The 24,066-nt window shown below is 38.5% G+C and overlaps 1 protein-coding gene across 3 annotated transcripts in view; it reads left to right on the top strand.

Moving 5' to 3' along the window:
- ERICH3 (glutamate rich 3) overlaps positions 1-24,066 on the top strand; it is a 120,021-nt gene that overhangs the window by 40,230 nt on the left and 55,725 nt on the right. The window contains exons 5-7 of one of the 3 annotated variants that reach the window (XM_027536872.1): positions 98-226; positions 5,446-5,604; positions 12,049-12,267. In XM_027536872.1, coding sequence (XP_027392673.1) covers positions 98-226; positions 5,446-5,604; positions 12,049-12,267 — 507 coding nt within the window. Of the gene's footprint in view, positions 1-97; positions 227-1,858; positions 1,945-5,445; positions 5,605-12,048; positions 12,268-24,066 lie in introns of those variants that run through there. The other 2 variants (XM_027536874.1, XM_027536873.1) reach the window with 2 other exon arrangements.

Here is a 24,066-nt window from a genome sequence, read left to right on the forward strand (position 1 = left end):
ACTTCTCTACTCATATAACATTTCTTCTCTGGCAGGTATTAATTTAACCTAGATGAGTAGTTATGCACTGATTTGTTAAATCACTTTCTTATTCTAGGGAGAGCACACAAGATGGACTATAGAAAATAACACACCCCTCCTGTCTCCCCGCCCCCCCGTTGGCCCCAAGACTAACCGTGGCCATAGTGTTCTGGTCGATGAAGGGCATGCCAGTCCAGTAACACCGGTGAGTCACAGTAATCATGCTGACTTGCACCATGCCAATAATTAATTCATGATTTCTTATAACTCTCAGGAAGAATGCTCTTGGGGTACATGGTTGTATCATCCTTATAGTCTTATATCCATTCAAGTCTGTGCCTACTGAATGTCCCACCTTCATCCAATGTCACCACTCTCAAATCCATTTTGTTACTACTAGATTAGTTTTCTTGAAGTGCAGATTATTTGTTACTTACATGCCCAAGTACCTTCACTGGCTCTGTGTCGCCTATAGAGAAATCCAGACTCTTGCAATTGACATTTAAGACCCTAAACCACATGACATCAATTTAGCTATCTTAATATTTTTCCTCATCATTACCCTTTAGCACCCTATGTGCGAGTGTGCCAAGTCAGTTCAGTTGTGTCTGACTCTTTGCAACCATATGGACTGTAGTGCAGCACAATTGAGCTGTTGGTTGTTCCATACATGTTCTATATTTTCTGACTTCTGGATCTTGTTCTTGCTATTCTCTCTACTCTTACCTTATCTGTAAAGGTTTTTTATGCACACAAATTCAATATGCTACAGAACACGAACCAGATACTTATTACATCTGAGCTTCTTTTATCAGAAGTATATGTCATAATCTAAAAGAAAAATAATTAAATGCACAAAAATTCTATTAAAGAAATCACACACCCCTACATTTCATTCTAGTTCAATTCATTTACAACCTAGGGGTGGTATTTGCTTGAAGGAATAGGTCGCTTGAAACAATATAAATACAGGAAGAGATTTGCAAAATATTTGCTGGCAGTTGATGGTTTCAGCTTTCAACAAATAGCTTTGATGACATCTTTATTCTTGCTTTTTGTGGCCTAATATATTTCCTTGTTAGCATGAACATTTTTTGGATTGCATAGTATTTATAGAGGTATTGCAGTGCTTTCACAGATTATTGAAGTAGATTCATCACATATAGTGTTAAGCTTTGACATTTTTCAAAGGTAAATATGTTTTGACATTTACCGATGAACAGCTCAAGTTATAAAAAGCAACTGTCTTTTCTTTGTTGTTACCGAATTTCCAGGCTTCATTTAAATGTATATGTACATAAATATTCTTTCGTTGGGTGGCAGATTCACTAGAATCCCAAAAGCTTATCCTGGGTGAAACAAAAGAAATAATCAAGTTCCGTTTTCTATCTTCCCACCTGTTTTAGGGAGAAAAAAACCCTTGAAAGGCTTTCTTTTCAATTTTCCAGCTGAACAGCCTCAATAAGTAGTTTATGATACATCCAGGAGATCTTAATGTGGCAGGAGTGAGAAAGTAATTTAAAAATTACAGGAAACACTGCACCAGCACTTTAGCAGGCTATCTGGTAAGCCAGGATCCCTCACTTGATCACCCCCTGCGGTGCTTCTGCCCTGGAAGGGATACCTATTGTGATCTTGGAATTGTACTTTGCATTTTACAGAAATTCAAGTCCTTCTTTTTTGTTTTCCTGACTTGCTTACATATCCTCTAAACTTGACTCCTGATCTCTCTAGGTGCTATTGGGATGAAGATAATCCTTTGGGGATACTGCCATCCCTTTTTCTCTTTGAACTTTCTTGAATGAATAAGGAAAGCATACTGTGAATAGTCACTGCACTTGATCACTAATTGCACCTGGACTTTCAAAATAGCATGTAGCTTTTAGCTGCACCGTGCCATTAAAACTGTGGAGAGTCATTCAGGTAATTTTGTACATGCTTGGAAAATTCACCCCAGAGATCTTCTTAGAAGAATTAGAAATGCTCAGCTATGCTGAGTAATCACCAGGTAGTGAATTTCAATTCACATTCTGGTACAGTTTTGAAAATGTTAAGCTACAGTGCCATATTTATTCCCAGAAAATACATTATGAACAGTTTAAAGTGTAGCAAATTTAAGGTGGCTTCTGATGTGAACTATAACAGTTTGTAGCTCACAGCTGTTAGTTGAATGGTACAGATTTGTTTTTTAGAGATACGTGTAATCAGTTAAACATTTGACTGCCACATTCATCTAACTGAATGCAAATGTGGGGAAGTAACATTTAGAGCACAGCAGCAAATAGATCATGTGTTAGTTTATAGTAACCTGCTTTCCAACTCCTACATTCAGTGTTTCTGTGTTCAGTTTGATTTTTAGACAGGAGTGAGTCTTAAGGCATATTTCTTTCACAGAGATCAAAAGAATTCTTTTGGATAATCTGATTCCCTTTTTCAGAAAACATCTAGTTTGATTTCTCTTTGTGGGTTTTAAGACCTTGCACCTTTTGGCTCATAGAGGCTTATATCCTATTTCTTTAAACTAAATGTTGTTCTAGTCAATCCACTTGGTTTCCTGTCTAGGTTTGTGTGCAGAGACCAAAATAATGACTTTAATGTGAGGATTGCTCCCCACCTTAAGTTTCAAGTCTTGTGCTATCTCTACTTTCTCAGTCATAAAAAGCTCAGACTCCTTTTGTGTCACTGATCTGCCATATTTAGTGTGTTGTCTTCATCCACTCAAGGCACTATGGCATATTTTTGTTGTTCAGTTGCTCAGTCATGTCCAACCCTTTGTGACCCCATGGACTGCAGCATGCCAGGCATCCCTGTATATTACCATGTGGGTATTTCAGCCCGAAAGAAGAGGATAGGGGAAAGTGAAGACATTTTTTTTTCTTTCTAAGAACATGATCTGGAAGTTTCATATATCACTTCTGCTCATATCTTATTGGACAAAACTGAGGCATACGTCTATATAGAATTGGAAGAGATGCTGGGAAATATAGTTCTTATTTGTTATAGCCATGTTCCCTAATGGGCTTCCTTGGTAGCTCAACTGGTAAATAATCTGCCTGCAATTCAGGAGACCCCAGTTTGATTCCTAGGTTGGGAAGAACTCCTGGAGAAGGATTAGGCTACCCACTCCAGTATTTTGGGGCTTCTTTGGTGGCTCAGTCAGTAAAGAATTTGTCTGCAATGTGGGAGACCTGGGATTGATCCCTGGGCTGGGAAGATCCCTTGGAGGAGGGCATGGCAATCCACTCCAGTGTTCTTAACCTGGAGAATTCCCATGGATAGCAGTCCATGGGGTAGCAAAGAGTTGGACACGACTGAGCGACTAAGCACAGCACACATGTTCCCTAATAAATGTTACATTACATAAAGAAAGGAAAGCAGATCTTGGGATATATTACTTTTGCTGTCCTTCCCATGTTTGGTTCACAACTGATTCTTCTTACTTGGATGTCCAAATTCACCATCCCTTTTTTTTATTTAACATTATCCTTTATTGCTCATTCATTTGGATAAAATGTAACTACTTCTGTGAAACTTTCACTTTTAATACTTGTCTCATTGGCTTATTCCAAATAACTTTTAGTTTTATGTTCGTTAGTTTGCAGGTATTTTGTTATTATTCTCTCTTTGGTAGTATTTGTGTGGTTCATTTGACACTAATTGTCTTGTGTTGCCATTAGATTACTGTTTCATCTCCTCACAGTGACTACAGTTGGAATTCAGTAAGTGCTGACTTAACAAAAGCAGAGCTTTAGCAACGTATAACATGCTTGTCAAGATGGTACTAAGATCAAGTTTTGGTGGTGGGAGCAGCCCTATCACCATTTTTTATGTATTTATACAACACTTTTCCAGAGTTGAATATTTGTGGTCACTACTAGAGTCAATGTAATAAATCTTTTTTATGAATCATTTACAAACTATCTTTCTCACACCCTCTTACCCAAATTTGCATGTATTATTCTTAACAGGTTTACCAGTATTTTATTGTAATAGAACAACTAGGCCAAACATTTTGTTTTTTCCATTTTTGAAACATTGCTGATCTTTACGCTAAGGTTACAATGTTCTGTCAGTGCTCCCACAGGCACATCTAATGCTCTGAACTGGTACTTTTGGTGTTCTCTGCAGTACATTCTTGATTAGAAAATGCATCAGTCAGGGTCTCAGCAGGAAACAGATGGCTCACACAAATAGGGTAATTAGGACGAGTTTAATAAAGAAACTATTTAGAAAGATGTGGGCAGGGTTAAGGACAACCAACTGGGGATGTAAAGCGTGCTGGGGTGAACACAGTGGGAACCACATCATGTAGGGCTAACGGAAAGGGAGGTATTGGACACCAGAACCAGCAGGCGGTTTCTGGAAGAAGACTTCCTGAAGAGCTGTGGACTTTGGTGGAGGGACCCAGTTGGCCCATCATGACCTTGGCAGGAGGGTCCAGCAGCATTAGGACCCCAGTCTCCTTCCCTCCTGTCTTTGATTTCCTGCCAGTGTCTTTCACTGGCCAAATCCGACTGGAAACCTGAGGTTAGTTGATATGGTCCATTAAGAAATGACTCCCAGCAGCCAGAGCAGAAAGGAGAAGGCAGAGAAGAGGAGCAAATGGAAACCGTCTAGCTTGGAAAACATCTCTGAACATCTACATTTTGGTAGTATTTTCCAAAGTTGCCAGTCACTAGTTCTCATTTTTGTTTTCCTAATAGTTCAAGGAAGAGATAGAATAAATAAATGGTAACGCATTAGAGGTAAGCATTCGCCTTCCCTCGTTTTGAATCATATTGTCTGCTTTTACTTCAGCACTAGTCTTAAGGCTTAAAACCTGGAATGAGTTCATTCTGATTATATGCCCTAGGTCTTTAAAATCGGAACACTATTCAACTTAACATTTAATTGAACAAAGGGCTTCCCAGGTGACTCAAATGGTAAAGAATCTGCCTGCAGTGTGGGACACCTGGGTTTGATCCCTGCGTTGGGAAGATCCCTGGAGAAGGGCATGGCAACACACTCCAGTATTCTTGCCTGGAGAATTCCATTGGCAGAGGAGCCCGGTGGGCTACAGTCCATGGGGTCATAAAGGGTTGGACATGACTGAGCGACTAAAACTTTCATTCTATGTACAGCATCAACTAGGCATTGTCAGTGAGTTTACAGTATGAATAAAATACAGGAACCTAACAGAGAACATCTTTATCTAAAATACTCTACAATTGTGGCATTTAGGTATGTAGAAGACTTCCACACCATATGTTTTAACAAATACATTGGGTCATAAGGGTATGTATAATGGAAGGACATAATTAAAGTTTAATCTGTTCAGTAAAAAGGCACCATTAATTACTCTAGGCAATTTGTTGAGTTATTAATTGGTTCTGGAAACATGTCAAGATACTAATTTAAATGGAATTTTTTCCCCTAATTGTCTAGACAGCCCCTCGACCATACACTGCTCCTGGAAATATGCAGCCTCCATTTCGATTACAACCTCTTCCCAGTAATTCTGCAGTACGAACTGTTCCAAAGATAACTTTGGGATCCAGATCAAAAACCTCATTGCTGGAAACTGAAACTTCATTTCCCATTGGGGTAAATGCTTTTTCTTCTCAGTTTTTAAGATGCTAGATTCAATTAATCTGATCAATGAAATTTATATTGTGTACTTATTAAACACTTGCTCTGTACTTCTGTTTAATTATATTTTATTTTAATTGGAAGACCTATAATTTCTGTGTTATTGGGAAAAATAGTAAGGAATAGACTTGTAATAATATAAGATGATCTCTCATGAACTTGAAAGGTTGTATAAAAACAAAGAGGATCTTTTTATGGCTAAATATGACTTCTAACAGAATAGACACAGTGTTGACTGCTTCCAAATTTTAAAATGCATGAAACCTAGAAAATGAAAATTTCCAAGAATAGGTTGGCATTTGCATGCTGACTTACTTTACCATCAGTGTATGAAATTGCTTCAAGTTTGACTCTGGAGAAGGTTGGATATAGAAGGAAAAGAATGTCTGTCTTAAAAAAATCCTGAATTAATCACACTCGGAAGCTTGACTATGCTTCTTTTTCAAGGTTATGTCTCAGGTAATTTTCACTTATTTTAAACAGAGCACAGGAAGGATGCAGGGAAGTCATAAAACATGAGTTACTCTAACAGGGAAGGACAATTGGGACATTTAGTAATTAGAAAAGGTATTGTTTGTATTTCTAAGACCAAGAAGAAACATTTGCCAGCTTAAGAAAGAACCTGTGTTATGAGTACAATTGTAATTATGCTCAAATGGGTGAATTTAGTTCCATTTATTATTAGGAAACATAAGACATATGAAATTAAGATGTTTTTACTTAAAGCTGACAGATGACCTTGTCACTAAGAAATTAATTGAAATAAATTATCTTTCACATTAAAAGTATAAATATAACCCCCAAATGATAAATATTTTAATCCAACTAATATGTTTTTTAGCTGGTGAAGCACTTTTCACAAACCTTACTTTAGTTAATTTAATAGTACATTCTTGGAAAGAAGGATAAATTAAAAAGTGGTGGCATTTTGTCTAGGGAATACTACTTAGAGCTGGGCAGAAGTTACTGGGTCATAAGCCAATTCGGTTGACACTTTCTAGGATCTGATCTCCACTTTAAATGTCCAGAGATTTCCCATTTCAAGCTAGTGTCCAGGAATCGTCAGGTCCTGAGATATTGTCTCAAGCTAACTAAACTAAGACATGACAAGCCCATTTTTATCACTATTGTAAATCAAAATAGGGAGTCAAATCATAATTAGGGGCCATTAATTCACCAGATATCAAACAAATCAAAGCTTGTAGAAACAGTACATTTTCCCCTTGTAGGCAGACCTAGATGGGAAGCCAGATAACAATGAGAAGGTTGCCTAGAGAGTACGGAACCAGAATGAGGGGATATGGTAGAATGGAATGTTAATGGCATCAGGCTGTCTTAGCCTGATGCATCTGTCTCATCTTAGGAATGGGCTTGCCAAAGGTACCAGAAAGCTCAAAGGTCTTTGGCTAAAGCCCTCTGAATCCTCCAGGGATAACTTTGCCTTTAGGACTGGAAATATTCAAAGTCCAATGGGTGGGATTTCCTCTCCCTTAGATAGTACTCAGATGGGCACTCTCCATGTTTGCCAAGGTGATTATATTCTTTTCTAAATTCCTATTATCTATTAACTCTACTTGATCGGACCCACTTTCTGTTAGATATGTGACCATTATCAATCAGGTAATATTCAATTTCTTCTGACTAGTAAATGATTTTTCTTTTAGGTGATTTTCCAAATCTGCTCTGAGGCACTGGGTAGATTTATTAATTAAATCTTTACAGGACCTTTTATTTAACCATTTCCAAGTTTGGGAATGTGAGTGAGTAAGGGATTGACATTTAATGGTAGCTTATGATTCATGTTGAGGTTTGACAGTAAACAATAAAATTCTGTAAAGCAGTTATCCTTCAGTTAAAAAATAAATTAATTAAAAAATGGTAGCTCATACGTGCTGACAAGGTTGAGATCAATTCCATGTTAATTTCAACCAGCTAAACTTAACATTTTTCATACAGTGGAATTTAATTGGGCATTTACTATTGACTGGGTCCTGCTCTAGGCATTAGTAATATATCAATTATCAAAGCAGACAATGTTCTCTGACTTTTTGGAGTTTCTACTGTGATGTACACAGTCAAAATATACCACCAAGAAAGACATGTAATTCTTTCAATGGCACTGATGATGAAAATTACTTAATATAAAATCAGACAAGAAATTCCTAAAGAATAATAGTTTGCATGACTGCTGAGTATGTAGTAAGCACCAACTAAATAGTAAAAGATATGTATGGGGGAATTGTTTGAAGGTGTGACATACTTAAGTAAGTTGAATTTTCCAAGTATTAGGAGCGAGGATCTTTGATTTAGGCAAAAGCAATTTGGTCAAAACAGATTGGTTGAGATGCTGTTGAGTAAATTAATGACATGACTGAAAATGATTATACTTGGAATGAGAGTTTCTTATACACTATTGATAAGAACAGAAATTGGTACAACTATTTGTGAAGGCAGTATGGGAATATTTGTCAACATTTTAAATGAACATGCTCAAGCATTTTAGCATATTGGAATTTATCCTAGGAACATACATGCATGTGAAGAGAAATAGATTCAGGAACTTTAGAATTATAATATTTCCAATAGTGAACATTTGGAAGACACCTAAGAATTTATTGTTTAAAAATGTTGTAGCATATTAAATAATATTTAAAAATAAGGCAAATTATTTATACTGCCATAGGGAGATGTCCAAGATTCTTTGGGCTAGAAAAAAAAGAAAGGTATGGAGTAGAAGTTTAATTTTTAAAAAATTTACTAAACTTCATTACCAAATAAGGCATGCCAATGATGGATAACTACTTAGAAATTAAAAGTAGAACCTCCCAAGACCAAAAAGTTCTGAATTCATTGATTTTATTGTTTTATTATCTTATTTTCACTTCTTTAATTTATATTTGTTATTACAATGTCAGTGCACACCAGCAGAGAAAAATTGGAAAATGTAAGAAAAAAATGAGAGCGTAAATAATACCTGCAACATCAAGCAATCTAATAATTCTAAGCCCCTTGGTGAATATCTATCTAAATACCTTCTGTTCATAAAAATGTTGATTTCAATCAAAATATGAAGTACCCATGCCTTTATTTAATCTGCTTTTGTTTAATAGCAATGAGAATGTTTGGGGAATGACTTCTCTTTCTTAAAAATAACTTTTTACAATTTAAGCACCTCAAAATAAAAGATAAATTGGCTGAAAATAAATTTAAAACAATACTAAATAAATTGGTATAAGACAGATTTAAATGATTAAAGATAATCTAAAGTTTGAAAACTACCTCAGATATACAAAAATTATCAATATGTGAAAATTCAGAGGCTCAAATACACGTGAAACTAAAATTTTTGATTATACATTAGGTACTTTTTAGTCATTAAGATACTAAATGTTGACTAAATTTATATGCTCCACTCCCACAAATAATCCAAATCCTTAAAGGCAACCCTGTGTTCAGAGTCTTCCAGTCATCCCTGATTTTATCAAAATCCACATATAAATAATTTAAATGAAATGTATGACCATGCTGCATGGAGCTTTTTATGTCAGGACTCCAAAAGAATAGATTAATAATATTCTTTTTAAAGCTTGATGAGAATCTTTTATAATAAAGCAAATTTTATTTAATTATCCTTTTACTGATGGACTTGGTAGTTCAACTAAATTTTTTTTCTCTTTTTGTCAAGGACAAACATTTTATTTTATATTGCAGTGTGTACATGTCAATCCCAAGCTGATCAATTAAATTTTTTAGACATATTTGTGTGTGTACCTGTGTGTGTATATCCTATTACACACTTATATAAATGTACTTGTGCAGTTAACTGGGTAAAATTTGTTCTTACAAGTTAAATTTCTAGGTAAAAATAACTTGAATAGAGACTTTGGGTCAGAGTCAAGGTTTTAGATTCCTTGAAACCATATTATCAAGGAATGTTGTAACACCTGGATGGGTGAAATCAATGTAAAAGAAAAAGTGCAAATATCCCATCATTGAGTGGACTACCCAATCCTGTCTTGAAGTACAACACTTCAAACCTATTGATTCTAAATTGTTTCACTGTACTGGGTCCTCGTAGATTTAATGAATCTCTGAGGTAAAATCCTCAAAGAACTATAAAAATGCCATGATTATATGTTCGGTTTAAAATATATACTTAAATAAGTTTAGAAATCCATGAAAATTTGATTTGCTATGGATACTGCAAAATGCCATTTTTCAACAGGTTGAGGTGTCTTACGTTTGCCTATTAATATCAGTTGCGTTTGCATATAATGTCAATGCCTGTAATTTTGAGTTTGTAATTTTGAATTATGTTAGGTTACCACTTCTACTTCATGCATTCTTATGTTATGAAATGTGATTCAGTTCAGTTCAGTCGTTCAGTCATGTCTGACTCTTTGCGACCCCATGAACCGGAGCACACCAGGCCTCCCTGTCTATTACCAGCTCCTGGAGTTTACCCAAACCCATATCCATTGAGTCAGCGATGCCATCCAACCATACCATCCTCTATCGTCCCCTTCTCCTTCTGCCCTCAATCTTTCCCAACATCAGGGTCTTTTCAAATGAGTCAGCTCTTCACATCAGGTGGCCAAAATATTGGAGTTTCAGTTTCAACATCAGTCCTTCCAAAGAACACCCAGGACTGATCTCCTTTAGGATGGACTGGTTGGGTCTCCTTGCAGTCCAACGGACTCCCAAGAGTCTTCTCCAACACTACAGTTAAAAAGTATCATTCTTCTGCACTCAGCTTTCTTTATAGACCAACTCTCACATCTATACATGACTACAGGGAAAATCATAGCCTTGACTAGATGGACCTTTGTGGGCCAAGTAATGTCTCTGCTTTTTAATATGCTGTCTAGGTTGGTCATAACTTTCCTTCCAGGGAGTAAGTATCTTTTAATTTCATGGCTACAATCACTATCTGCAGTGATTTTGGAGCCCAGAAAAATAAAGTCAGCCACTGTTTCCTCATCTATTTGTCATGAAGTGATGGGAACAGATGCCATGATATTAGTTTTCTGAATGTTGAGCTTTAAGCCAACTTTTTCACTCTCCTCTTTCACTTTCATCAAGAGGCTTCTTAGTTCCTCTTCACTTTCTGCCATAAGAGTGGTGTCACCTGCATATCTGAGGTGATTGATATTTCTCCTGGAAATCTTGATTCCAGCTTGTGCTTCATCCAGCCCAGCGTTTCTAATGATGTACTCTGCATATAAGTTAAATAAGCAGGGTGACATTATACAGCCTTGACGTACTCCTTTTCCTCTTTGGAAACAGATGTTGTTCCATGTCCAGTTCTAACTGTTGCTTCCTGACCTGCATACAGGTTTCTCAAGAGGCAGGTCAGGTGGTCTCTGTTTCCCATCTCTTTCAGAATTTTCCACAGTTTATTGTGATCCACACACTCAAAGGCTTTGGCATAGTCAATAAAGCAGAAATAGATGTTTTTCTGGAACTCTCTTGCTTTTTCGATGATCCAGTAGATGTTGGCAATTTGATCTCTGGTTCCTCTGCCTTTTGTAAAACCAACTTGAACATCTGGAAGTTCACAGTTCACGTATTGTTGAAGCCTGGCTTGGAGAATTTTGAGCATTACTTTACTAGCGTGTGAGATAAGTGCAATTTTGCGGTAGTATGAGTATTCTTTGGGATTGCCTTTCTTTGGGATTGGAATGAAAAGTGACCTTTTCCAGTCCTGTGGCCACTGCTGAGTTTTCCGAATTTGCTGACATACTGAGTGTAGCACTTTCTCAACATCACCTTTTGGGATTTAGAAAAGCTCAACTGGAATTCCATCACCTCCATTAGCTTTGTTCATAGTGATACTTCCTAAGGCCCACTTGACTTCACATTTCAGGATGTCTGGCTCTAGTGAGTGATCACACCATCGTGATTATCTGGGTTGTGAAGATCTTTTTTGTATAGTTTCTGTGTATACTTGCCACCTCTTCTTAATATCTTCTGCTTCTGTCAGGTCCATACCATTTCTGTCCTTTATTGAGCCCATCTTTGGTATCTCTAATTTTCTTGAAGATATCTCTACAGGGCTATTAAGTGGGGCTCCCCTGGTGGCTCAGAGAGTAAAGAGTCAGCCTGCAGTGCAGAATACCCATGTTTGATTCCTGGGTTAGGAAGATCCTCTGGAGAAAGAAACAGCAACCTATTCCAGTATTCTTGCCTGGAAAATCCTATGGATGGAAGAGCCTGGCAGGGGTTCATTGGGTTGCAAAGAGTCAGACATGAGTGAGCGACTTCACTTTCACTTTGTTTGCCTGTTAATATCAGTTGTGTTTGCCTGCAATGTCAATCATAGTCTTGTCTGTAATTTTGAGTTATGTTGGGTTACCAAATCTGTTTCAATCATTCTTATGTCATGAAATCTAATTATAGGGCAAGAAGGCAATGATGAAGTTCAGGAACTCCATGGACAATTCACAGGGAATGAATCGATACCAATTTCCGAGCATTAACCGTTACATTATGCCTATTCCTCCTCCACTTCCTCCCACCAGTGGAAAAATCACAAGAGAAAATAGACCTGAAACATGGAGAAGGAGAAGATTTCGTCCAACCACTGCTCCAAATGGCTTAGAACCTGTCTTTACTAAGGTGATTATGGAATCAACTTTTCTTTCATTAATTTAGTACCGATTACATTGCACTTTTAGATTTCTAGATGTGCAGTAACAGAATCTAGGGAAATTGATACCAAATGACTTGCATAAAAAATATAATAATTTTGTAAATATAGTAATTGTAAACTTGAATGAATCCTAAACCAGATATTTGAGTAATACAGTTGAATAATTTAGCATAATTGACAAAAAAATTAAGTAAATCTTATACTCAAATTTAGTTTGTACTATACCCATTTCCAAATCATTTATGTCCTTCAGTTTGCCATTAAGTCATGTCAGGAAGTATTTAACATTTAATTTGTGAATATTCAGTAACATATTGAAAACCGCAATGTGCCATATAAAATAGTAAAACTCACTTTTAATAATTTTTGGCAAATTACTGTATAATATTTCTAAATATTTTCCTTTCCATGTCCTTAAAATATATTGTTTTGTTGTAATCATTCTTCAAACTACTGATAAAGAATGTAGCTCTAAGGGCATTTACACTTTTACAGATACAGGCTAGTATGAAGGTCAAAAATCTCTTACTTTATAGTGTAAATACACAACCAATAAGCTGTTATATGCAATTTTTGTGGTTACTAGCCACTGGCTGGGTCAACATTTCACTGTTGGAGAATCAGGGAGTGAAGTTCCAACACTGCACATTGATAGCATGCTGGCTCCTCAAAACCAGCCTAGTTCAAGTGCTTTATTTACCCCCATCCACATCTCTCTCCTAGCAGCTATCCTCACCAATAACCTTCTCTAAAAATTGTGACTATCTTCCTCTTGCTTCCCTGGTGGCTCAGATGGTAAAGCGTCTGCCTGCAGTGCGGGAGACCTGGGTTTGATCCCTGGGTTGGGAAGATCCCCTGGAGAAGGAAATGGCAACCCACTCCAGTACTCTTGCCTGGAAAATCCCATGGACTGAAGAGCCTGGTGGGCTACAGTCCATGGGGTTGCAAAGAGTTGGACACAACTGAGAGACTTCACTTTCACTTTCCTCTTGCTTGCTTAGGTTTCCTTCTTTCAATCTACCTTTCACCAATTCTCTATCTTTGTAACGGTCTCTGACAGAGCATTGTATCCTTCATCCTGGAGGTTCCCTCCCCTTCCTCCCCCAGCCCTGTTCCTTGAGCGTATTTTTCCCATTACATGGCACTTTGCACTGTCTGTCATTCTTCTCTCCTATTTGGATGTTTATTCTTTCCTCTAATATCCATCTGTCTCTCTATATACCCACGCCTTATATAGAGTAACTAAATCCTTTACTCATATTCTGTAGCCTGGGACTTCTGTTATCTCCTTTCCTACTACAGAGTTCTCTGCAGTCTAGTTTACTATAGCTTCCTTCTAACAAGCAACCCCAGATGACTCAGATTACAGCAGCAACTTCTTTTTATCATTATTGTCAGTTGGTGTTCAGTGGCAATTCTGAGACCCAGACTGGATGAATCATCCCTGCCTGGGGTGTGTTTGCCTCGTGGACAAACAGAGTCATGGAATGCTTTGTAGATTCCATTCAGGAGTGATACTTGTCACTTACACTTGAATTCCATAACCAAAGCCTGACATAGAGTGTAGGTATCATCCTCTTATAAAGAGGTGGCAGTGAATATTTGGAGCCATGATATTAGAATCTACTAATCCACAAATTTACTATGTATTCTTTGAATGCTGGCATTTGTCTCCACCAGGCCAACAAACATGCTGTCTTAAAGGCTGTGGCCTCCATTTGCAAGAACTGTAATTTCTTCATCGTCCTTATTACTACTACTACTACTATGTCGCTTCAGTCGTGTCCGACTCTGTGCGACCCCATGGATTGCAGCCTACCAGGCTTCTCTGTCCATGGGATTCTCCAGGCAAGAACACTGGAGTGGGTTGCTATTTCCTTCTCCAATGCATGAAAGTGAAAAATGAAAGTCAAGTTGCTCAGTTGTGTCTGACTCTTAGCAACCCCATGGACTGCAGCTTACCAGGCTCCTCCATCCATGGGATTTTCCGGGCAACAGTACTGGAGTGGGGTGCCATTGCCTTCTCCTTCATTGTCCTTATTTGGTGGCAGATTTTATTTTCTAATGTTAAAAATATATTACTAGGATAAACTCTACCCAGTCCTACTTTTCTAAAAAATGTTTAAATATCATATAAACCATAAGAATATGTAAAATCTTTATGTTCAGGTTAAACAACAATTAAAAATCTATGTATATACCATTACTTCTCAACAAGTAGCAGACTTTTGTCATATGATAAGCCCCCTATTTCCTGCCTTGTTACATCCCTGACTCCTTCTCAGAGCAAGCAGTATACTGACAAATGTGTTAATTGAGTCCCTGCTTTTCTTTGGAGTTCTATTATTTATATGCATAAAACTTCATAAAAAAGCTCAAACTTAGCATCGTAATGAAAGGCTAATATTTCCAGGAGAAAATAAGCTGAATAGAGCTGTGGGTCACCATTTAGGTTTGGTTCCTTACAGTTTTAAGAGCTCCTGGCAGGGAAGTAAGAGAGGTCAGGTCATGAGTGTTTCTAAAAAAATCAGTTCAGTTCAGTCGCTCAGTCGTGTCCAAGTCTTTGCAACCCCATGGAGTTCAGCATGCCAGGTTTCCCTGTCCTTCACCAACTCCCAGAGTTTGCTTAAACTCATGTCCATGGTGCCATCCAACCATCTCATCCTTTGTCATCCCCTTCTTCTCCTGCCTTCAATCTTTCCCAGCATCAGGGTCTTTTCCAATGAGTCAGTTCTTTGCATCAGGTGGCCAAAGTATTAGAGCTTCAGCATCAGTCCTTCCAATGAATATTCAGGACTAATTTCCTTTAGGATTGACTGGTTTGATCTCCTTGCAGTTCAAGGGACTCTCAAGGGTCTTCTCCAACACTGCAGTTCAAAAGCATCAATTCTTTGGCACTCAGCTTTCTTTACAGTCCAACTCTCACATCCATACATGACTACTGGAAAAGCCATAGCATTGACTATTATAGACCTTTGTCAACAAAGTAATGTCTCTGCTTTTTTAATATGCTGTCTAGGTTTGTCATAGCTTTTCTTCCAGGGAGCAAGTGTCTTTTAATTTTCTTAGAAAAATGGGGCTCACCAGAATCAGGGCATCTAGTGAAGTCCTCATGTGAGGTAGATGCTGGATGTCCAGCCAGAATATACTCAGGCAAATGGGCTTCTGTAGCTGTGCACAGAGGAGAGAGCAGCAACTTCTCCACCCTGTGGTCATGACCAGTGAAGCATAGATAAGCATCTGAGCCAGCTTCCCCTGGGCATTCTACTTCAGGTTAGGAACACAGCGGCTGTCAGCAGGCATCCTGGCTCTGACAGACCTTGGTGTGTCTAGCTCTTGAGTTTACAAGGCTTCAGTCTGACTTGGTCTTTTTTTTTTTTTTTTTTAACTTCTATTCTCTCTTTTTGGACATCTTATTTTGAGAATGTTGGTACCACTAGACCGATGCTCTAATATTCTTAGCTTTTCTCTCATATTTTCTACTTCTTTACCTCTCTGTTCTACTTGCTGGGAGATTTCTTCAATTTTATCTTCCACACATTCTATTGACATTTTTCTTTTTTAAAGTTTTATTGAAGTATAGTTGATTTAGAATATTCTGTTAAATTTCTACTGTACAGCAGAGTGACTCAGTTATATATCCTTTATCATATCCTTTTCCATTATGATTTTTCACAGGATATTGCATCTTGTTCCCTGTGCTATATATTGGACTTCCCAGATTGCTCAGTGGTGAAAAAAAAAAAAAAAAAACCCACCTGCCAATGCAGGAGACGCAGGAGATGTGGGTTCAATGGGTCAGAAAGATCCTCTGGAGAAGGAAATAGCAGCCCATTCCAGTATTCTTACCTGGGTAATTCCATGGACAGAGGAGCTTGGCAGCCTATAGTCCATAGGGTTGCAAAGAGTTGCACAGGACTGAGCACACATGCATGCTAGACATTAGGGCCTTGTTATCAGTCCTGTGTATGATAGTCTGCATCTGCTAATCCCAGGCTCTCAACCTTTCCTTCCCCAACCCCCTTCCCCTCCGCAACCACAAGCCCATTCTCTATATCTGTGGGTTATTGACATTTTTCTTTTCCTGCCATATTTTAAATCCTAGCACTCCTTTTGTTCACTGAATGCTACTCTTAAAAAGCATCTTGTTCTGTATGATTTTGATCCTTTGGTACTTGTGGAGATTTGCTTTGTGGGCTAAGATAGGCTAAGTTTTTATAAAGAATGTGCTTTTCTAATTGTTGGGAGCAGAATTCTTCCAATAGGTAAGAAATGTCCAATTGTGTTACTCATAATTTTACATCCTTATTATTCTTTTTATCCATGTGGTCTCTTAGTTCTTGAGTTCTAGTGAGAATTAATTCTCTGTAGTTGTGGATTTGTCTGTTTCTTTCTGTAGTTAATTGAGTTCTGTCTTGTAAATATTGAGAATACTTGCCCTCAATACTCATACTTATATGCCCTCAGATTTAGGATACTTTAACTTACTGGTGAAAATATTCTTTATTATTAAAAAAAGATCCTCTTTATTATTACTTTTGGCCTCAAAATCTATTTGTCTAATAGTACTTCTCCTTATTTTCTTTAGATTATATATTGTTGTTCAGTTGCTAAGTTGTGTCTGACTCTTTGAGACCCCATGAACTGCAATACACAAGGCTTCCCTGTTCTTCACTATCTCCCGGAGTCTGCTCAAACTCATGTCCATTGTGTCAATGATGCCATCCAACCATCTCATCCTCTGTTGCCCGCTTCTCCTCCTGCACTCAATCTTTCCCAGAATCAGGATCTTTTCCAATGAGTTGGCTCCTTGTATCAGGTGGCCAAAGTATTGGAGCTTCAGCTTTAGCATCAGTCTTACCAATGAATATTCAGGACTTATTTCCTTTAGGATTGACTGGTTTGATCTCCTTGTAGTCCAAAGGACTCTCAAGAGTCTTCTCAAGCACCACAGTTCAAAAGCATCAGTTCTTTGGCCCTCAGCCTTCTTTATGGTCCAACTCTCAGATCTGTACATGACTACTGGAAAAACCATAGCTTTGACTAGGCATATCTTTGTCGGCAAAGTCATATCTCTGCTCTTTAATATGCTGTCTGGATTTGTCGTAGCTTTGCTTCCAAGGAGCAAGCATCTTTTAATTTCATGGCTGCAGTCACTGTCTGCAGTGATTTTGGAGTCCAAGAAAATAAAATCTGTCACTGTTTCAACTTTTTTCCTATCTATGAAAACCACAATCACAGAAAGATTATTTATATATATATGAATATATATATTTATATTCCTTTTACTTCACTCTTCAATGTCTTTAAAGCTTTAGACTTTAAATATATTTATGTAGCATATGTGTGCTTTCTGTTTATTTCAACTGAGAATCTGTCCATTTAATTAGTGAGTTTAATTACTGATTTATTTTATTTTGCAGTATGTTTAGAATTATTTCTACCATCTTAGTTTATATTTTCTACTTACCATGATTTTCCTTTGATAGTAGTATCTTATGTTATTACTGCCGCCTCCGTGAAGCTTCTCTCTCTTGCCTCGTGGCACTCTACTTTCATGGTTCTTTGCTCTCTCCTTTTACCTACTGTCGTGCTCCTCTACATCTCTTTCATCTTCACCCCTAAACCTGGACATCACCATAGGCTTAGACCTTGACACTTGTCTTTCTATTCAAAATTCAAGATGTGATCATCTTCTCACATGGCTTCAGTAGTTTTCTAGATGTCTCTGGGATTTGTCACTAGCTCCTAGGTCCTGGGTTTAAGAATGAAATTGGCACAGTGGGGTAAATCATGTATTTTCATTTAAATATTTGGATTTATTTTATATTTGATCTAGAAAAGACTCATTTAAGGAAAGGTGGCTCTCATGATTAATTTACACATTAAATTCATACTTTCATGACTACCATCCCAAAGAAAATGCTCTTAAAAGAAAGAGGTAAAAGAAAGAGCCAAAGAAATATGGCTTGTTGGTGGCCCATCACCTGTTCCTCTGTGCATATGTAGAACAGGATCCCTGGCTTCTTTGGTCTCTGTCTCTAGGCCATGATCCAGGAAGCCAAATGACATAGTGTAAATTTCACAGCCCAGCACATTGCTTCTGTACCCTGTTGCTTTATAATGTGAATATATAATACCTAGAGAGCTTATAATGCTTCTATGGAATCTCTGCGACTAGTTAGATTTTACTCTGAGTTTTACCTCACTGATCTGCAGATTTTTGTGTTTCCACTCAGGACTGCCTATCACTTTATTCTACACAGCTGCCTACTGAAAACGTGGATGTCCTATATAGTGTTTATAGATGTGAATAGTGTTTATAGATGTGAAAATAAAGGCTTTCAAATAAGAAATTGCATGCATTCTAAGTTGCCTCAGTTGTGTCCTACTCTTTGCAACCCCATGGACTGTAGTCTGCCAACCTCCTCTATCCATGGGATTCTCAAGGCAATAATAGTGGAGTGGGTTGCCATTTCCTACTCCAGGGGATATTCCTACCCCAAAGATCGAACCCATATCTTCTACATTGCAGGCTGGTTCTTTACCACTCGAGCCACCAGGGAAGTCCAAATAAGAACCTACTTAAACAGTATGTTTATCAATTAAAACAATGAAACATAGTTTGCTTTAATTTCTTATATGTTTTATGAAAGAGAGGGCAAAGAGTTTCTCCAGGCTTGAACTAGTCTGGGGCTTTCTCCTATTTGCCTGAGTTCCCCTGTCCACCTTCCAGACTTCAGATAAGCCCTATGCAATTACAGATGCCTGAAAGGTAGATAGGAAGTTAGCAAACAAAATCAGGAAGCAGAGAGTTAAAGGCAGGAATGGGAGAGGAGTGTAAGCACAGTCCATCTCAGTAGCAGTAGATTCTATATAATGGTGTTAAAATTAAACTTTGTAGACTGGCTCCCAGCTTTTTTCTTGCCTGCTTAAAACCTTTCACTAGCTTCTGCTTTCCTAATGAAAGTGAGGTGTAGTCTGCCTGCTTTAAAATGTCACATTATTATTCACCTATGTTGCGACCTATAGATCAGGATTCTTGCCTTTAAGTTTGTCACTTACAGTTCTCAAGAGAAAGGGAAATCCCTGTTTATTTTAGACAGGCATCCATCTAGAATATTGTTTGACCACATATCTGGCACTGTGGCTCAGCAAAGTTGATAGATGAAATTAACCATCACACCAGGCCTTGTAGGGTCACCCAGGGAAGCACCAGGACTGTCAGGAGTGAGGGTGGGAGGAAAAGGTGGGAAAGAGCATCTGTTGTGGTTTCTAAGGATCAGGCAACGGGGGGTAAGAAGGTTTAGGACAGGATGGTATGAATGATTTTGGCAGGCTTCGGTGTTGGGCTGTCCTCAGTTGTCTGGTGCCTGGTAAAGGTAGCAGAATATGGGCCCAGTTTGTTAGAGACTGGGGGAGGGTGGATATAGGCTCTCAGTTGGTTGGTTTATATGTGATAAATGTTCTCCTAGGCAAGTCATTTATTATGTCTATTGGTTTAGTCACAAAGTTGTGTCCAATTCTTGTGACCCCATGGACAATAGCCTGCCATGCTCCTCTTTCCGTGGGATTTCCTAGGCAAGAATACTGGAGTGGGTCGCCATTTCCTTCTCTAGGGGATCTTCCTGACTCAGGTATTGAACCAGAGTCACTTGCATCTCCTGCATTGGGCAGGCAGATTCTTTACCAACTGAGCCACCAGGGAAGCCCATGTCTAGGAACTGGTTAGTCTTGGGTGAGCTATATCCCAGAGTCAGCAAGGACCCAGATGTCAAAACATCAGAATAAAGGGGCATGCTTAGTGTACTAGCATTTAAGGGCTTCTGATTTTGGCCCTTTTCCAGCTTTCTCTCTGCTCGTAGCCAAGCCAAGCTGAACTATTTTCTATACCCTCAACTGGTTGGTCTACTACTTCCCCATCTCAGGTATATACTTTTTAAAAATTAGTTTATGCCAGATATTCTATGAATTGACTGAGAATGCATAACAGATAAGAAGAATGTGTTTCCCTACCTATCTTTCCCTGATCTTCTCAAAGACTTTATGATCTATACTGTATTTCTGTACACAGTAATAGGATTCCATCTCTTCTTCCCTTCAAGAGGACTTTTTTACTTTTCCTATGTTCTTTAATATTTTCTGCTTAGCATAAATATTCATGTACCCTTATTCTTAATTCTACTCCCAGGTTATAAAGCTTGTTGAGAGCAGATGTTTGATTTTATTTACATTTAGTCACATGTTTATTAGCAGTGTGTTCATAAATGGGTATTGCTTTATTATCCATGCAAAGAGTAAGTTTTAGTTATACTTTTTAGCTTAGGTAAATATTGTAGATGATAATTATGCCTTTCAGGTATAGATCCCTTTTCTCCAGTAACAAATAAAGCCTAACAAATATTAGCTTTGTGGGGAAATCACGCATTTCTTTTGTTTGACTTAATTTAAGTAATATTTTTAAAATTTAAAATAGTTTAAAAATTTCTCCTAGCCAGTGCATTACCTTGGTATTTTTACTCTTAGTTTTTCTCATCAGTAGACTAAGATTTGAGAATGAAAAAGGAAAAACATCGCATGATTTTAATATATTGTAATTCAACATATTTCATGGCAGGCTTGATTTATTTTAGGCAACATTTTCTTTTAAACAATGCTTTTGCTTAAAATTAGCACTGTAGTTTGGTAACTACATAACTAAAAAGAACTTAAAAACAGTATAAAAAAAGTCAATTCAACAATCAAAATATCTTTGCAGCTGGCATTGTGGAACAACACCCTAGAAGAAAGGAAGAACCAGAAATGCTTCTAGGAGTCAGGGCAGACCACTACTAAGAGGGTCCGATTTGGGGGCCTTCTTACCAAAATCAAAATCCAGCTGGATAATTTCTGGTCTTAACAGACTTAATGAATTCATTCTGTTGAGGGAGATGAGGAAGTAAAGGATACAGTGTCAGTTTAGTGTCCTCAAAATCTGGAGCTCAGATTCCTCCAGAAGTCCAGAAAGACCAAGGCATTTGGGGTTAGGTCAGGAATTTGCATGAGATATAGGTCATACAGTAATAAGAAAAACAGGCAGGGATAAAGTGCAAGGAAGATGCATAGTAAAAGCAAAGGAAGGAGAAGGAGAGAACAAGTTAAAGCCAGTGAGAAAGAGAAGGGAAAGAGCAGAACTAAATGAGGAGATTGAAGACAGGTTTCCATCACAACCAGCGGCTTCCTGAAACATTAGAGTATGAACATTGCAACACTCTTCTAGCTCAAATCAGAATTTCCTCTCCTAAAGACTTGAATAGGGCTTCCCTGGTGGCTCAGTGGTAAAGAATTTGCCTGTCAGTGCAGGAGACATGGGTTCAATCCCTGGGTCGGGAAGATCCCCTGGAGAAAGAAATGGCAATCCACTCCAATATTCTTGCCTGGGACATCCCCTGGACAGAGGAGCCAAGCGGGCTGCAGTCCGTGGGGTCGCAGAGTTGGGCTTGACTTAGTGACTGCGCAAGACCTGAATCAAGAGTCAACATGAAGACTGTCTGCCGCTCTTTATGGCCAGGCTTTTTATCAATATCCAGGCTTAATCAACAAAGGTGGTGTCTTGTTTAACAGGACACCATGAATCACTTTTAATGCTTTAGTACCTATTGAATTCCTGTAAATGTAGAAAGCTTCTGATTTTGGGTGGGGTCAGCCTGCTTTTGTCTCAGCAAAGGTCAGAATGTGGAATCTCTAATTGTTGTATGGCTGTCTCCAGTCAGATCAATGTTTATTAGGCTTTTACTAGGTGTCAGTGGGCTTCCCTAGTAGTTCAGCTGGTAAAGAATCTGCCTGCAATGCAGGAGACCCCAGCTTGGCTCCCGGGTAGGGAAGATCCCCTGGAGAAGGGATAGGCTACTCACTCCAGCATTCCTGGGCTTCCCTGGTGGCTCAGATGGTAAAGAATCCACCTGCAATGTGGGAGACCTGGGTTGGATACCTAGGTTGGGCAGATGCCCTGGGGGAGGGCATGGCGACCCCTCCAGTATATTTGCCTGGAGAATCCCCATGGATAGAGGAGCCTGGTGGGCTACAGTCCATGGGGTTGCAAAGAGTCGGACATGACTGAGCAACTAAGCACAGCACAGCACAGCTGTCAGCACTGACAAGACATAGGGGGTGGGGCATAAAGATCGGTAAGATACTGTCCTTATCTACTGAGAGAGAGGAATACAAGGAAACAGGTCAATGCCATGTGACTCATACAGTTATATAGGCCTTGAGATTAAAAGCATGTTGGTCATGTGTGGACCATTACAATTAGTTCAGTTGCTGTACCTTTAGATGTAATACAAGAAATTGCAATAGTTGAAAGATAGTAGGAGTTAGAGACTATAAGACTTTTTTTTACTGTCTGAGGAATACTGAACCTTATCCCATGGATATTGGGGATCATTGGAAGACTTTAAGCAGGAGAGTCACATGATCTATTTAGTGACAGTAGATCACTCTGATGGAGAAGGCAATGGCATCCCACTCCAGTACTCTTGCCTGGAAAATCCCATGGGCGGAGGAGCCTGGTAGGCTGCAGTCCATGGGGTCGCGAAGAGTCGGACACAACTGACTGACTTCACTTTCATTTTTCACTCTCATGCATTGGAGAAGGAAATGGCAACCCACTCCAGTGTTTTTGCCTGGAGAATCCCAGGGATGGGGGAGCCTGGTGGGCTGCCGTCTGTGGGGTCGCACAGAGTCGGACATGACTGAAGCAACTTAGCAGCAGTAACAGCAGCAGCAGATCACTCTGATATCCAGGAGGAGGGAGAATTTGAAGGACAATAGGATAAAAGTGTGGGGGTCAATTAGTAAGGTAATCATACATCCAGATTTCCTGGAACAGCTCAAATTTATGCTCTTTTTTTTCTAGCATTCTAACTGCAAGTTAATTACAGTGGTCCAGGTACGATATGATGTTCAGAGTTCATCAGGGCTTGTCTTATAGATAGAGAGGAGGGGCTGCCCAACACATCAACAAAAACAGGAACTTTGACACTTATTCAGTCTTTAAAATCTACCTGTTATGTATACCTGGGCAGTGATAAAGAGATGCCAGTGAAAATTTAATATATCCACTGAATGCTAAGTATTACAAATATATAGTAGCTGACTGGTTCACTACTCAATAGGCTTGCTTTTTGTCAGTTCGGATTATACTTGCTTGAGAAATCTGAAAAGAAATGAGAAGCAAAGTCATAAGCAACTGGTCAAGGAAGTAGGAGAGATAATCCTTAGATGTACAGAAGCTTGAGACTTGCTCCTGTTCTTGAAATGCAACTGAATTTTCATGGAGGCTTCTGATACTTGCTTGAGGACCACAGAAAGGGCCATGAAACCTTGTTAAAGTTTCATCAGTCTGAGTTCATTATAACCTGGGAAGATTGTAAGTTTAGAGGCAGTTTAGTCAACTGCAAGAAACAATCGTTCATTTCTTAGTGGATGTATTTAATCATGAGCTGTCACTTAGGCCTCCTATTAGAACACAGAAGGTGTTACTTGGTGGCAATGATTGGGGAATCTTTTAAAAAGGAAATGAAGCAACCAGACCCAAGAGAAAAGAGATGTTGCTATCAGAAATATACTTTAGCAGAAAAAATATGAATATGAGTAAATGAAAAGGGTGAAGAGCTTTCCTTGATTTTATTTTTAAACATTCTTCCATCCAGGTTTTCCTTTTGCACTGATGAGGCGGGCCCTTCCTCCACTCTAATCCCACTATTACCTCGTATTTATGTAGT

The sequence above is a fragment of the Bos indicus x Bos taurus genome, chromosome 3 (assembly GCF_003369695.1).
Source record: "Bos indicus x Bos taurus breed Angus x Brahman F1 hybrid chromosome 3, Bos_hybrid_MaternalHap_v2.0, whole genome shotgun sequence".
In the NCBI taxonomy this organism is placed as follows: domain Eukaryota; kingdom Metazoa; phylum Chordata; class Mammalia; order Artiodactyla; family Bovidae; genus Bos; species Bos indicus x Bos taurus.